The sequence below is a fragment of the Diabrotica undecimpunctata genome, chromosome 6 (genome assembly GCF_040954645.1).
Source record: "Diabrotica undecimpunctata isolate CICGRU chromosome 6, icDiaUnde3, whole genome shotgun sequence".
Taxonomy (NCBI): domain Eukaryota; kingdom Metazoa; phylum Arthropoda; class Insecta; order Coleoptera; family Chrysomelidae; genus Diabrotica; species Diabrotica undecimpunctata.
The window spans coordinates 112,750,117-112,766,769 of record NC_092808.1 but is presented as its reverse complement, the minus strand read 5'-3'; the positions used below and the strand labels follow the sequence as shown (position 1 = coordinate 112,766,769).

The window sequence follows — 16,653 nt, the reverse complement described above, 5'->3', positions numbered from 1 at the left end:
CCATATAAGTGTAATTAATTTTAATTACACCAATTAGGTACAATGTTAGCAATTTCTAAAATTTTATATTTTTACAAATAATACTAAAGAGAATTTAATTTGTTTTCTAATTGTTTTTCTACTCGTAGGTCGTATGAAGAACGAGGAATTTGGAAAAAACAGTTAATAATAAATTAATTTGAAACTACGCAAATACTTTAAAATCATGAGTAAGTAGGTAATAAAATTCACTTTATTTTTAAACTGATTGGCAAAAATATTCCTCTAGTAATCTATTGTAAAATTATAGACAGTTATTTAAATTAATATCCATTATCATTAGTGTGCGCTAATAGCTTATGAAGAACTATGTGTTCTTCTCAAAGTAAAGAAACCTTTTGGGTTTCTAGATTCAATATTTTTACATGGTATGGCCGCTGCCGGTTCCTTGAACCTCTCATTTAATTTTTTTTATTCCAGTTTGTCACTCTCCAATATAGAGGTAATTCAGATGTTTATGCTCGGTATGTTTTGTATTTCTCACTCTCGTTGTCAATTTTTTTCTGTCGTTTGCTTGGGTGTCTCTTTGTTTTATTACTAACTCTTTTCGACCTCAAATTATACTATCAAATCATCTTTTTGGTCGTCTTTTTGGTTTTTTCAACTGTAACTATTTGTTAATACTTTTTCGCGTTTCTCCTCTCATTTTCTTTGATATATGTCCTAAACCCTATTCATTTTACAAATTCCCAATCGTCAATAGAACCACGTGTAAGCCAAACAGGGTCGTACTGATATACGACCTATGTATCATATGATTTTTAAAAATATTTAATTTTGAAACTGATAGTGTAAGAATTTCTTGAAATTTAATCATTATATTACAATTAAACTAAACTCTAAAAAATAACACGACCAGTAAATAACTTAACAATAACTAATAACATAAATATAACACAATATATTAACTTAAAAATCAACACGATACAATTTGAATTTAAAATGCTCGCAAGTTGGGATCTGTAACATGAGAATCTGGCTGGCTTAAGGTAATAAATTATATTTATTAGCTTCTTGACGAATGAGATGGCGAATATCAACACGTGCTCATATTTACTGATGGGAATTTGCTAAATGAATGTACTTTAGTCAGATTGTTTGTTTACTTTGTATTTCCTTTAGGATAAATTTTGGATAGTCTCATATACCTTTTATAGTATTTTCCTTATCCATATTTCAAATTATTTTGTTTTTTTCATCAGATTCCATTCGTGATACTGTGCATTACCTGTTGTTTATATTTTTATTTGGGCACTTATTTGAATTTTAAGATGTGCAGGGGGTAGAAACTTTTGTCAAGTGTAACCCCAGTACTATTGTTTTGTCTGAAATTATTGACTCAATGTATTTGAAGTAATCAATAACCTTTAATGATATTTAAGAATTGCCTGCCGAAGTTTTGTCTCTTGTGTCGGTATATATTTTGTTGTGGTTATATTTACATTGAAATAAGGATTGTAATATCCAACTAATCGACTCGTAAACATGAATCACATATAATACGTAATAATAACTTCAGAAACTATGCCGCCAATTCTTATCAGCACTCAAAGCATGGGGGTTTAAATTAAGGATTGCGCCTTATATTTCTTACGTCTTTTCCAGCCGAAATGTACGGCGTTAAAAGCATTAATCTACAAACTAATCCTAAACTTTGTATATGAAAGCCGCACTGTGTCAAATTTTTGAAAATGGGGAAAAAGTTTTCCGAAAATAAAAAAAATCCCTGTTTCTGGTACCAATATTTTTGTACGGCATTAGGTCGCAGGTCATTATTTTTGTATTACCTACCTAATATAAATGCCGTACAAATATGTTTGACCAAAAAGTATAAAAAAAACCTCCTCCCCCTTGGATGGTAAGTTTATCTTACCTCTGACTCATCTGTACCGATAAGAATTGACGGCATGGTTTCTAAAGTTGTTATAACATATTATCGTATTGTTTTACATGTGAATCATGCTGGATCATGTCCAATGAGCTAGTAGTCTATAAATATATTGACATTATCTGCATATATAACAACTTGGTAGATCTTTGTGGAAATTGATAGTGTTCTTTTTATTGGAGTCTTCCTAATAAGTTATTCTAAAATGAGAGTGATGATTTTTCTAAAGAACGCTTCTACTTATGCACTACTTATATTCTGTTTACACAAATTTTTCCAAATAGATTTAAAATGTTTTTATTGTCAAAACCAATTTTTAATTATTTCTCGTTATATCTGAAGAACAAACATCAAAATATGAGACAATAATTATTATATAATATCACTAAACAACTAGCCAACAAAAGATATGCCACCCACAGTAATTCCATGAGTCTCTAAGTGTAGTCCCAACACTATCAGAAGAAGCGCACAAAATATAAACCTCAATGTCAACAAACTAAGAGTTAACATCAATAAACCAGCAACGCCAGAAATAGAAATGGCAATATTCCACCAGTTGTTAAAAGCGTACCCAAGCACAACTAAAAAGCTAATTAAACCACTCTTGTAGAGGACTGGCGAGAGGAAAAGTTCACCAAAGAATGCGAAACGGGACTTATAATAAAGATAACAAAAAAGCGTAACAAACGATATTGAAAACTGGAGAGAAATTATACTTTTGAATACCATACATAAATTAACAGCAATAATTTTAAATAACAGATCACTATGGAACCAATATTAAGGAAGGAACAATTAGCTTCAGACCAAACCGATCATCCGTAGAACAATAACACACTTATACTAATCATAGAATAGCCTCTAATATTTAACTCTTTACTCTTCATATGCTTTGTGGACTTCAAAAGAGTCTTCGACTCGCTCACACTAATGGTCATATGGAAAGAAATACAGGAAATAGGAATACCACGAATATCGATTAATTAGCCTAATGAGCACACTCTTAAAATTTTCTTAAGAATATTCTACAACAAAATTAGACGCAAATGCGAAGAAGATCTCGAAGATACCCAATTTGGTTTTAGAAATGCTATGGAAACCAGGGAGGCACTTTTTGCGCTTAACATCCTATTACAAAAATGCCGTGACCAAAGAAAAGATGCATTTGCATGTTTCGTAGACTTCGAAAAGGCATTCGATAAAGTACAGCATGTAAAATTAATGCAAATACTGAAAAATATCGGAATAGATGACAAGGATATTTGTGTCATTAAAAATTTGTACTGTAAAACTGCTATCGTAAAAATTATAGATAACTACACCGATGAAATCTCCATACAACGAGGAGTAGGACAAGGTTGCATTTTGTCGCCAATATTGTTCAATGTTTACTCGGACCAGTTATTTAAAAAGGCACTTGAGAGAAAACAATATGGAATAAAAATCAACAGGGAACTACTTAATGTGATTAAATATGCAGACGATACAGTAATTCTGTCCGATAATATTGAAGGTCTCCAAATTCTGCTTGATCGTATTCACGAGGTAGGAGATGAAAAATAAACTCAACAAAACCAAATTTTTAGTGTTTAGTCGTGACCCACATCCCAAAGCAAAGCTTCAATTAAAGGGAGTCTAAGTTAAGAAAGTTCACAAAATGACATATTTGGGAACTGTGATAACGGACCAACTAGATCGAGACATAGAAATAAAACGTAGAATAGCAATGACTAAAACTACTTTTATGAAAATGCAGTCATTTCTTTGCAATAATCATCTCAGTTTAGAACTACGACAAGGAATAGTCCGTACTTTGTCGTAGAAGTGTGGATGCTAAAAGTATCGATCATGAACAAAATTGAAGCATTGGAAATGTGGGTTCATAGACGAATGCTGAAGATACCTTGGACAGCAAGGAAAACTAATGAAGAAGTACTAAGGAGCGTCAACAAAGATAGAGAACTGCTAAAGACTGTTAAACATAAATAAAATGTTTTATCTGGGACATATAGTAAGGCGAAGTCGATACAAAATATTACAACTGAGCCTTAAATGCCAAATAGAAGGCCGTAGAGGTGTAGAAAGAAAACCAGTTGCTTGGTTAAAAAACATTCGTGAATGGACTCAGATATCAAATGCAGGACAATTATTCCATATTACAGAAGATCGAGAAGCCTTCGCAATGGTGATCGCCAACGTCGGATAATTCTGATATGGCACGCGAAGAAGAAGGAATACCAGAAAAATAATAAATATTCTTAAAGTACCCTACAGTGATACAGAAAGCCAAGTCCTACACAACGGCGGAGTGTCTATAATAAAATAGGTATAATAAAACAGGGCTGTGTTTTATCCCCTCAACTATTAACTATTGTACTGGACTCCGTAATAACAAAGGTAAACTCTAATAGAAGAAAAATCGGTAAGTAAGTTTCGAAACAAATTCAGATTTCTGCTTTAATCTGGAGCCTTCTAAAAATTGCAAGGCATGGCCAGACGATGATAAAGATGTTAATAGAGACATGGGGAATCTAAAATTTGCATTCCACGACATGTCTATTCATCTAAGCAGAAATCCTTAACGAATTTGTTTCTCGTACTCATACAGAGTAGATCCGAATAAAATGAAAAAGACAGAAAAGATTTGATTTCACGTTCAAAGCGTCTATGTATCTATTGATACGTATTTTGACTTAATAAGTCTCATCAGAATAGTTATTCATAGCCGTTAGAACGGCTATGAATAACTATTCTGATGAGACTTATTAAGTCGAAATAGATACATAGACGCTTTGAACGTGAAATCAAATCTTTTCTGTCTTTTTCATTTTCATTTTTTTTCCATCTAATAGAAGAATTTATTTACTTACTACTAGTACTCTCGACTTTACGCCAGAAATAAAACAAGACTTAAACTAAAGACACTGTATAAATATGTGCAAATTAATATACGGAGATAGATGCATACGACACGGAGATAGTCTTAGCTCTATCATGCAATAAATCATCAAAGTATTAATAAAGTAAATGCAGGGCAACCGCTTCCTTGTCCTGCGTATGGCAACATATTCAACTGAAGATGACCTGCAATATGTACTTTGAAAACAACGTCACCTATATTAAATATTATGAGCATCCCCATAAAAACATATATCAATTTCAATGTGTCATTTATTTCTAAATAACACATTGACTCAAACTCGCAATAGACACGTTACGCTACTTCTGCCATAGAATTTTTATTGTTAGAGCCTAACCTTGAAAACCTACAGCAGGAAATTTCGAATTTGACTTTTGGCAACAAATGTGAGGCATTTGAAATATGCCTGAAATACGCTAAATTTAAACTTTCACATTACAAGCGGTTTTTAACGTTTAAAACTGCTTTCAAAAGCCTCACATTTGTTGCCAAAACTCAGAACCGAAATTTTATGCTATAGGTTAGGTTAGATTAGGCTCCAATGGAATTCCGTTGTGAACTGTCAACGAAAGTGATAAATTTTATTGATCTCATGAGAATCATAAACAATGCAAAAAATCGCGCCACGTTTAACAGCTTTATAAAAAATAACTTCATCATCATGCGTCAAAATATAAAAATTTCATAAGAAAGCTGCACTCTTCACCTTGAAAACGCATTTTGATATTTCTTGATAGGACACTCTTATCAAAAGATTTCGAATTTTTACTGTCGTATTGATACAGATTGTAATTAAAATTGATTTCGCGAGCGTAACTAACATTCAAAATTGCCGGTAGCTTCAAGCTGTTCATTCTACACAAAAAGTGCTAAAAATCATTTTTGTTCAGAATTATCTCAGGATACATTTTTTCTATGGAGTACAGGTTCTTGGTATCTTGGTAAATCGATTTCCCCCCCCCCTACGATCTTTTTTGGGGTACCAAAATTGATATTCTTAGCAAAATTCAGCTTGTTGGTATGATTTTTAGAGGCCAAATCTCTGACGACTGGACTAATGAGTAAGTAGAAAAAAAATATTTAGGTGTGATTAGCTAGAAATGCGAAAAAAGAGCTTTATAAAGTAATTAAATGAAACATCCAAAAAATATGAGGAAAATAGGACTTCCAGCAAAAATATGTCCAAAAAATTAAAAAAAAACTAATAAAAATATATAATTACAAAAAAATATATACCTCATTTCAAAATTTCTCAAATATATGCAAAATCCGGTAGATGAAAGTTGAAATATAACGCAAAAATTTTGGAATTTTAGAATCGGTAAGAAAATTTTAGCCGGAATTAATTTTAGAAAGTATACGAAACATACAGTAACGTTGCTAATAAGTTACTATGAAATATATAGTCGGTAGCAACTGTACACTCATTTTTATTAAGTATGGAATTTAGTAACCTTGGAATTCCAACCAACCCAATAGATTATATTGTACAGTTAATATTGAAATAGAATCATTTCTTTAATTGAAAATAATTTAGTTTTAAATGGAATTTAGTAACCTTGGAATTCCAACCAACCCAATAGATTATATTGTACAGTTAATATTGAAATAGAATCATTTCATAGAGATTTGCTGATCTCCTTTACTAAAAATAAAAATTTCAATATACCAAAATTAAAGTTTTATCATCAGCAGTTGGCGCTACAGCCCTTCGTGAGCCCTGGCCTGCCTCAAAACATTCTTCCATCGTTCCCTGTCAAGTGTCTCTCTTCTCCATCCCCATACTTCAATATCCCCTAAATATTGTAAGTTACTTTAGCAGGATCAGTTTCATCTATCCTCATTACGTGGCCCACTCATCTTAGGCGGTTTATTTTGATCGTCATCACGATATCTCATCACCAAAAAGTCTATAGACTTCGAAATTGTATCACCTTCTCCGCAGAATCTGTTCGTTAACTCCGTCATATATGGTCCTCAATACTTTTGTTTCAAATATTTGTAGTAACTCTTCATCTCGGGTCGTCATTGCCCATGTTTCCAATCCGTAAGTGAGCATTAGGGGTATTCTTGTTTTATAAAGTTTGCACTTTGTTGCTCTTGACAATTTTTGCTCTTAGTTGAGGGCCTAGGCCAAAACAATAGCGGTTAGCTACGCATTAGTTTATATATCTAAAAATCTCATCCGTAAAAAAAACAGCCAAAATAAAAAACACTTAATTATTTCTACATAAAAGAATATTGAATACGCTTTCAAAATAAAATTCCTATACTTTCACATACACGAAATAAAGTTTCCAAAAAATATACTTCAACTGTCAAATATTAAGCTAAAGTTATTTTATTGTGGTATTTTAATATTATTTACTATTTTTATTGGGAATTAACCACAATTTTAGTTTAAAATATATTTATTTTGAGGTTGCGATTTCCGAAATGGAAATCGAAAGGTCAGAATAAACGTATTTTAAACTAAAATTGTGGCCAATTCCCAATAAAAATAGTAAAAATTATTAAACTGACAAAGTATAAAAAATAAAAATGTCATATTAGTAGAGAAACATTTGATGAAAAAATTATTTTGGTAGAATTCTGAAAAACAGTCCAGTTTTATATCATAAGTCGTCTATTACTCAAATATTTTGCGAATTATATTAAGACAAAAGAGGAAAAGAAGTAAAATTCAAACAAGTACACAAAATTAAAGATATTTAAATTTTTTAACATCACATTTGAAAAAGTTTAAGATACCAAATAAAGATAGAAATATAAAAAGTAGAATACTAAAATAACTTTTTAAAAACATCTCGCTATAAAAACAAAGTAAAAAAATAATAGGAAGGCACTCTGACGAAATAAAAAAAAAAATAAATTAATAATTGTTAATAAAAACTAGGTAAAAACCTCAAGGAGCATTCTGACTAAATTATATGAATCTAAATCCTTAAAGATATTTCATACTAAAGTTAGAATTCTTAAACAATAATTAAATTTTATAAATCGAGTAACAATATTCTTCAATTTTTAAAATGGATCAAAACTTCTAATTAGGAAACAAAATAATATTTTTCAGTTGATAATTCAAGTGATAATTGTTTTAAAATTCCTATTAGATGTTAGTTGTAGATTTGATAATGTTAAAAAATGTAATGTTACAATTTTGTTACAATAAATAGCTAATGAATTGAACAAGTAATTTGCCAATATTTTTACATTAAAGCAATTTCACTGTTTGTTAAAATTCAAACCAAATAAATATTTTACATTTTTTAACATGCCAAAAGTAGTGCAAATAAAGTTAGCCCCAAAAATAAATGGAAATAAAACAGATGATGAGTGTTTACGTGAATATTTTTATAATATTAATGTCAGAAGTATATTTTTGTTGCTGCCATTTTCATATCATTGAAGAAAACTGTTAATTCATCGTATATAAAAATTTACACGGTTTCCCGGGATGCAAAACATGCACTCTCTCATCCAAATCACACTTTTCACTCAAACCTGTTAAGCCAACACTGTTTTCCAAAAGTAGAATTCACTAGGTCACAATTAATCCTTGGGAAGGACGTTAGAGCACTAGGGGGTCCTTACCAGCTGAGAAGAGTGCACTGAGCACTATTAAACACGCGAACCTCTTCATGTTTTTGTGGAGCAACGATACTACGATTTACTGGGTTCTTCGCGGGTGGTTCTCGTTCTTTATAGACGTTGATCCCCGCCACTGGATTGCACGGTGTCCGGAGACCACGTCTTCGGTCGGTACTGCAAGAGGCCGGAATTTTAAATTGAATTTGTTTAACTGTAGACTGAAAAACTTTTTACATTGTTTATGAGTAAAGATGAGCAAATTTGCTCAAAATAAATCTATAAAAAAATGTGCAGATATATGCAAGCATTTTTACCAAAATATGCAAAAAATATATCAATATATGCCAACATTTTTTTCTAAAATAAAACAAGTAAATTTAGTAGTAATATTACTATATTAAAAAAATACCGCTGCAATATCGAATACAGAAGAGGTATTTACAAGAATAATAAACTAATTATTAATAGAATTTAAATATTTTGTCCTACTTTGGCCACATAGGGTGCAACATCGGATAAGAACGGCAAGAACTTGAATGGGATTTGGTAGAAAGAAGTTGGCTAATTCTTCTTGTGCCAATCTTGTAACTGTTAAAGCATTCCTTTTTTTAGCTGTTTGCAGACAATTAAATGTGTTTTGGAGCAGAACTGCTGGTTAAAAACTCTAATAAATAAATGAGCTACGTAACACTTAACGGAATCCACGGAATCTGTAGGTAAAAATAACACAGACTGACAAAATTTGTCCAATGTTTGGACCTAAAGAACAGAATATACTTTTCAGAAGGTTTTTAGACGGCTTAATCTAAATCTAATCACCAAATTAACAAATTGGCTCTGGTTCTTGAGATATTCTAAGCTAAAAATGCAAAAATAGCGAATTGCAAAATATAATGTACGAATGTAAAGGATGTGTACAATTGCCTTTTGCACTTTTAGGTTAGGATATCTCAGAAACCAGAGCCAACTCGGCAACTTGGAGCTCAGATTCGTATTAAGCGCATCAAAAACCTTCGAACCTTCGGAAAAGTATACTGTGTTTTCTGGGTTTCAGGTTTGTCGTCATGTGTAATTATTTTTTACTTTCTTTCTTACTTTCTTACTTCTTCTTTTTTTTTAATTACAGTAGAATGCAAAAAAATCGATGTAATTTCTTCTTAACGTTCTGGCTTGGAATATTAATTTACCAATATTTATGAAGATAACATTTAGATATTTAGTTTTCAAAAGTTTTATTTTATTTATTAATTTCTTTACCATACACCAAACAAATGGTGATGATCCAAAAGCTATTTTGTAAATAGTAATTTTTCTATTTGTAAATACAAATCTTATACAAAGACGATTATACAATTTCAAAAATATAAGCATTAAACCTTTGATTTTTTTTCACGCAGTTTTACTTTGCATGTGTTAGTAGTAAGTAATTGCTGGTTTACAGGTACTTCTAGTCTGTCAAAACGTAACTAACTTAGTTAATCTGCTGTTGTTATTCTGTTGTTCTTATTCTGCCGTGTGTTATTTTATATATTATTAATAGCAGTAAGCAAATTTAAATTAAGTTTTGTGTATTATTTATGTTACTTAAGTTTATTTTCAGTGGTAATTTAGGGTGGTAGGTTAGTTTATTGTCATAAAATTCAATAAAATAGAATAAAATACAAAAACAGGTGGATTTTACTTAGTTTATTTTTATATTTATCCTGATTTTCCCTCTCTCCAATGGCGCTACAGCCCAAACAAATCGAGCCTTGACCTCCTTAAAACTATGCCTCAATCTTGCCGCTCCCGCGCCGATCTTCTCCAGGTTCTCACGTCTAGCAAATTTTGCACGTGTGCTGCCACGTGCAAACCTTATCTTCCCACCTTTTTCGTGGCCTTCCTTTTGGTTTTGAGCCCTGCATTTTACTATCTAGGTTTTTCTGGGAAATTTTGGTCTCAATTCTCACTACATGATCAGCCCATCGAACTTTCCGAGATTTGAGATCGGTGCCTCGTTGATCAGTTGGTAGAGTTCATGGTTATACCTGGATCTCCATACTCCGTTTTCGTTAATAGGTCCAAATATCTTCCTTGGACTTTTCTTTCGAAGACTTCCAGTTTTTGTTTTGCGTCTTCTGTCATCACCCATGTCTCGCATCCATAACATACTATTAGCCTGATAATAGTTTTGTAGACCCCATATTCGATGTCCAGTGTGTGTTTTTGGAGCGGAATACATAAGCGAATGAAAAGTCAGCTTTTTTTACCTTTACTTTTTGCCCTTTATTATTCTTCTTTGAATTTCTGGTCCTTATCTTGATTTTATTCAATTATTTTTTTAATTGTTTTAAAGCATATTAATTATCATTTTTTGTAAAATGTCACAAAGAAAAGTAAACCTCTAAAATGCACGTAGCTAAGCTGCAAGACGTAAACTAATTGCAAGGGCTAATAGATCCGGTGAATAGACTACAGAAATAAATGAAGATCAGAGAATGAGGTCAGAAGATAACCGTGCACAAGAAACTCATGTACATCATGGCTAACGTGTACGACAGAATATATTAAGAACCATAGCTGCAAGTGAGCAGTATACAGCTACATCCAGATTACAAGAACGAGAAAGACAGCGAATCAACCGCGCCTTTGCATGTATATTAATATGCCCCAGACAATAATTATTCTGATCAGTTTAAATTTGCTATTGGTGCAATGGACATAGTTAGCCAGTATTGTCAGGTATTGAAGTTTCACGATGGAGCACTTGACATCTGTTTCGCATCAGAAAAAGTTGTGTTTCCATCTCTTACCACACCACCAGAACTTTTAAAATTACTTATTACTGGTGATTCAGAAAATTGTTATATGGTGGGCGAACAGCACATGCAGTACTCAAGCTGCCATTAGACATTGCTAGCAAACCAAATGCAATGTGTAACATTAAAAAAAGAAGTGGAATGGTTGCATTGATGCAAACGAGTTCAGTTATTATCTGGGATTGAAGATAGATTGAAATCTAGAAGCATTCAAGATTTAAACAACAACGACAAACTATTCGGTGGTGCTGCCTTACTACTGTCAGGTGACTTCCGACAGACATTACCGGTTATTCCTCTCTTTACATATGCGGATGAGATTAATGCATATTTAAAACAATCGTTTTTATGGCGAAATGTCGAAACTGTTTGATTAAACATTAACATAAGAGTTCAAGTGCAAAATGATCTATCGTCGCAAATATTTTTCAAACTTTTGCTGGATATTGGAAACGGTAAAATAACACTGAATTCACATATACAATGCATAAAACTTACAGATAATTGCTGCACCTTTGTTGAGACGAAACATGAATTAATTGTAAGTGTCTTACATGCTATACTGAATAATTACCTAAATCATAATCAGTGAGCGCGCAATTTTGGCGGCGACAAATGCTGATAATAACGAAAATAGCTTCCAGATTCGACAGTTGTTATCAGATGATCTGATATATTTTAAATCCTGATCTAATAAGCAGTAAATATACCAGGGATGCCACCACACAATCTCCAGTTGAAAATTGGTTCACCAACTATTCAGCTATGCAATTTAAACACACCCAGAACATGTACCGGCACACGTTTGGTCACCTATTACCGAAAAGATTTTTGAAAGTTAAAAATATTTTTAAAAATGTTATTGAACCAATCATTTTAACTATAGAGTTTGAAGGAGAAATCGTCCCTTTTAAAATTCAAAAGGCTCGATTTCCTGTTCGATTGGCATTTGCGACGACCAATAACTAATCTTAAGGCCAGACAATGTCCGTTTGTAGCTTGGTTTTAGAGAATCTATGTTTCTCACATGGTCAATTATATGTTGCATGCTCACGGGTTGGTAAACTATCAAATTTATTTATATTAGAAAAAAGAAGAAAAAAACAAATTACCGCAAAATATTGTAACCTAATTAGCGGTTAATTAAATGTTAATTAATAGGTATAATTTAGAATAATATAATTATTTGAAGTAAAAAATCAAACTTTTGATACCTCCTTTATGGAACTGAATTGATATAAAAGTTGGTAATAACAAATTTTATATATAAACTTAAAAATGAAAATATATCATTAATTTTATTTTTTGATGCTAACCTCTTACAGCTCTTAGGTATGAATTTCATGATATTCACTTTACTCTGTTAATAAAATGAACAATATTATTAGTCGTATAATAACTAAGAAACAGCAAATCGTGGTCGAGTCAGCTAGTTATATTTATACAGTGTGTAAAAGCCAAATGGAATAAATTCATTATTTAGGTTACTGTACATATTTATAAAAAATCCCGAAACACGTCAAATTTAAATTATAACTTGACATTCTTTAACTTGAAAATCCAACCCCTACCTTCAACCCCCTTAGAATGACAGGTACAACCCCCAATTTTTAAAATAGGAAGTATAGGCTTGTGATATATCGTTTGAAAGGTCTTTTCATTCTCCATTCAAAAGTGTTGTCGCTTTCAAGTTTATTAAGATTAATTAAGATAAAATAAATTAAAATCATGTGGTTACCGAAATTCGCTAAAATATACTCAAAACTTATTTCCCGTTTAGGTCTTGATAATGAGAAAGTGAACAAAAACCATAGCAATGTGGTTTTTAGATGGTAACCATTAAAAAACTTTAAAGAATTTCCGTGGCAACGTTATTTTAACACGCATTAGTAAATTGTTTTATTTAAGTTGTCAGTATTTTAATTTAAGTAAAAAGTTCGTTAAATTCAATTCTGAAAAATGGTTAGATTAACGAAAATGCCTAAAATAACAGTTTTACAAATGATTGGTTACGGAGATAACACCCGAACACAACAGGAAGTAACTCGCCTATTTCATGAGAAATTTCCTAATTTACTGCTTATATCCCAAGGAACAATAAGTAAAATAGAGAAGCAGTTTCGCGAGTTTGGTCATGTAAGGCAGATAAAAAAAGCAGCTGCCAATACACTGAGTGATGAACTCAAATTAGATGTGTTACTTGAGTTTCACGAAAATCCGCATACATCGAGTAGACAGGCATCCACTACATTCAATGGCTACATCGATAGTAAACATATTGAAAGAAAATAAATTGCATCCCTATAAGATGATACCTACTCAGGAGCTCATGGAAGACGATTTTAATAGGAGAACTTTTTTTTGTGAGCAAATAATGGACATGTTGGATAACAATATTATCCAATTAGAAGACGTTATGTTTTCTGATGAGTGTACTTTTTCACTTAACGGTCATGCTAATCGGCAAAATTGCCGCTACTGGGCCACAGAAAATCCTCACTGGATGAGAGAAGAACACACTCAATACCCTTAAAAGGTTAATGTTTGGGCAGGGATTGTAGGAAACAATATCATTGGTCCCTTTTTTATTGAGGGCAACTTGAATGGCAACAATTATTTGGTACTACTTCAAAATTATGTCATTCCAACGTTGGCAAATTTATATCCTGATCCAGGAAACCCTCAAGTTCCAGCGAATACGATATGGTTTCAGCAGGATGGAGCACCACCACATTACCAACTTAATGTCCGGCAGTACCTCGATACAATATTTCCCAATCGGTGGATAGGGAGGCGAGGATCGATTGAATGGCCAGCGCGATCACCTGATCTTACATTATTAGATTTCTTTTTATGGGGATATGTGAAGAGCCATGTGTACAAAACGAAACCTTCTGATTTAAATGACTTAAAAGAACGAATAACGCTTGCGATTAGGTCGATCACGCCTGTTATGTTAAATATTGTTAGAAGACAGTTTTATTTGAGATTAGGATGTTGCCAAGACGTTCGCGGTGAACATTTTGAACATCTACTTCATTAACATTCATAGTTCTTTTTTGTGTTCTACATTTTATTACGTTTTGCATTACATTTTAGTTTTTGATTGTATTGTAGCGAATTTCGGTAACCACATGATTTTAATTTATTTTATCTTAATTAATCTTAATAAACTTGAAAGCGACCACATTTTTGAATGGAGAATGAAAAGACCTTTCAAACGATATATCACAAGTTTATACTTCCTATTTTAAAAATTGGGGGTTGTACCTGTCATTCTAAGGGGGTTGAAGGTAGGGGTTGCATTTTCACGTTAAAGAATGTCAAGTTATAATTTAAATTTAAAGTGTTTCGAGATTTTTTATAAATATGTACAGTAACCTAAATAATGAATTTATTCCATTTGGCTTTTACACACTGTATATTGGGTAAGATATAAATATAATACACGCTTTGTAAAATTCCTTTAAAATCGATGTTATCAAAGTTAATTTGGTAAAAGTTCTACAATTAAGGAGTTAAATGTTACTGTTTTAGAATTCGATAGGAATAAGTTTGCCTAGACACATTTAATAAGATTAACAATTCCAAAGAATCAACTCATAAATAAGAAAGTACCTACTAAGTATTTCCTGCTATCTAAACGAGACAAGGTAGTTGCAGCAAACTACGGTGAGTGCGACAAATAAATACCACACCCAAAGCAAGTCTGCCTTGATCTGATTCCTTCATCTGTGCATACCGGCCACTTACCTACATGATATCATTACTGATATTGCAGAATTTACAAGTCATAACTTTATATCTGTATAATTCATATCTAACTATACGAGGTAAATGTTAAAATTGTTAAAATTGGCATTTTTACTTATTTAAATTGTGTATTATTAAAATTATATGTATAACTGTAAGTTTCACTACTGTACTTTACTATATTCATAGAGCTTATTTTATGATTTTTTTCCAAATGACGAGTCAGAAAAATGTTGGTTTAATTTTATTCGAAAGCCACAAATCTTTAGTTTTACAATAGTAGGGAAAAGTTTTCGATGTGACAAGATTTTCCATATTTTGTGTATCTCTGTCATCGTCTCAGCCCATTATTCTCCATTTGATCATATTTGTTTTTATTGGCATTCCTGGTTATTCCTGGTGCTAAACTGTAGCGTTTGGATAACTCATCGAATGTTTTAAAGAGACATGTTTTCGGAAGCTACCGACGTCTAAACCTTAAAAAAGTTATATAGTTCGTCCCAAAGCCTTCTTTCAGTGCGTCATAGTTGATCGAATTCTCTCTAACACATTAAGCTAGAAGTGACAGAAAAAAACGTGAGTCTGTGATTATTATACATAGAACTTAGAAAAGTATTTATCGTAACGCTAATTCTACTTACGGATGTATAATTGGTTGGAGTTTAGAATACGCTAAATAGATAACCAATCAATGATGCGCATGTGACAGTACAATGTCAACTGAAAAAATTATAATTGTCATTCCAGGTTAGTATTATCTGACATTTTACAGTGAAAATTTAATTTTGTATTTATTGTCATAAAAATATTGTAATTATGCCGAAGTATATCGAGAAAGAACAAAGACTAAAATTAAAATGATTAAATAATTTTCAATTAGAAAAAGAGAGGTTACAATCCTGCAACTGTCAAATTTAACTAAAATGTCATGCAATAATTCTCGACATTCTTAAAATCCTATATGAAGTCAAAATTAGTGACGCACTGAAAGAAGGGTTTGGGACAGACTGTAGATATTTATATTAAATATTTAGTAGAGTTAGCTTGCAGTATACAGTATTAAGTATATATAATATACTGAAATGATATTGTTTAAAAAAATTAATTTATAAGTTATATACTAGATAATTTTAGATATAACAAGTATTTGGTTATTTTAAGAAGTTAAATACTAGAGAATTTAATAAAAATATATTTATGTGAGGGCATTTTAAGAAATTAGCATATAATAATTGTAAAAAGTTGCATTTTAGTAGTTATGATTTTGTACATATATTTAAGTGAGCCATGTGACTAGGCAACACACTATACCCTCCATTCCAAGTATCATTTTAAGAATTTTACGAATATAAGTGGGGTTATAGTTGTTTAAAATGTGTAGTTTATTAAATTAGAATGTTAAGTTACTAATTTAATTATATATTCTGATCTGAAAAGCCTAAATGTAAACAAAATTATCAATAAAAAATGAACGAATTCTCCAGAATGCAGAATTTGACCATTGTTTACGGTCGAACATTCTCGAAATAATGATTATGGCGGTGGATCGAACAGATATTTTTTTCGAGAACATCTATATAGAAGTAATAGAACAAATTGGAACATGATCTCTTACCAGATGATTCTAGAATATCCAAAAAGATATAAATACCCGTGATTTG

The 16,653-nt window shown here is 31.6% G+C and overlaps 1 protein-coding gene across 3 annotated transcripts in view; it reads right to left on the bottom strand.

Annotated features, from left to right (window-relative positions):
* The window catches only part of Gasp (Chitin binding Peritrophin-A domain-containing protein Gasp), an 81,589-nt gene extending 72,985 nt beyond the window's left edge, over nt 1–8,604 (bottom strand). For all 3 annotated transcript variants that reach the window (XM_072535159.1, XM_072535157.1, XM_072535158.1), the window contains exon 1: nt 8,445–8,604. In XM_072535159.1, coding sequence (XP_072391260.1) covers nt 8,445–8,493 — 49 coding nt within the window. In that variant the 5' untranslated portion in view covers nt 8,494–8,604. The remainder of the gene's footprint in view (nt 1–8,444) is intronic.
* Nucleotides 8,605–16,653: the final 8,049 nt, after the last annotated feature.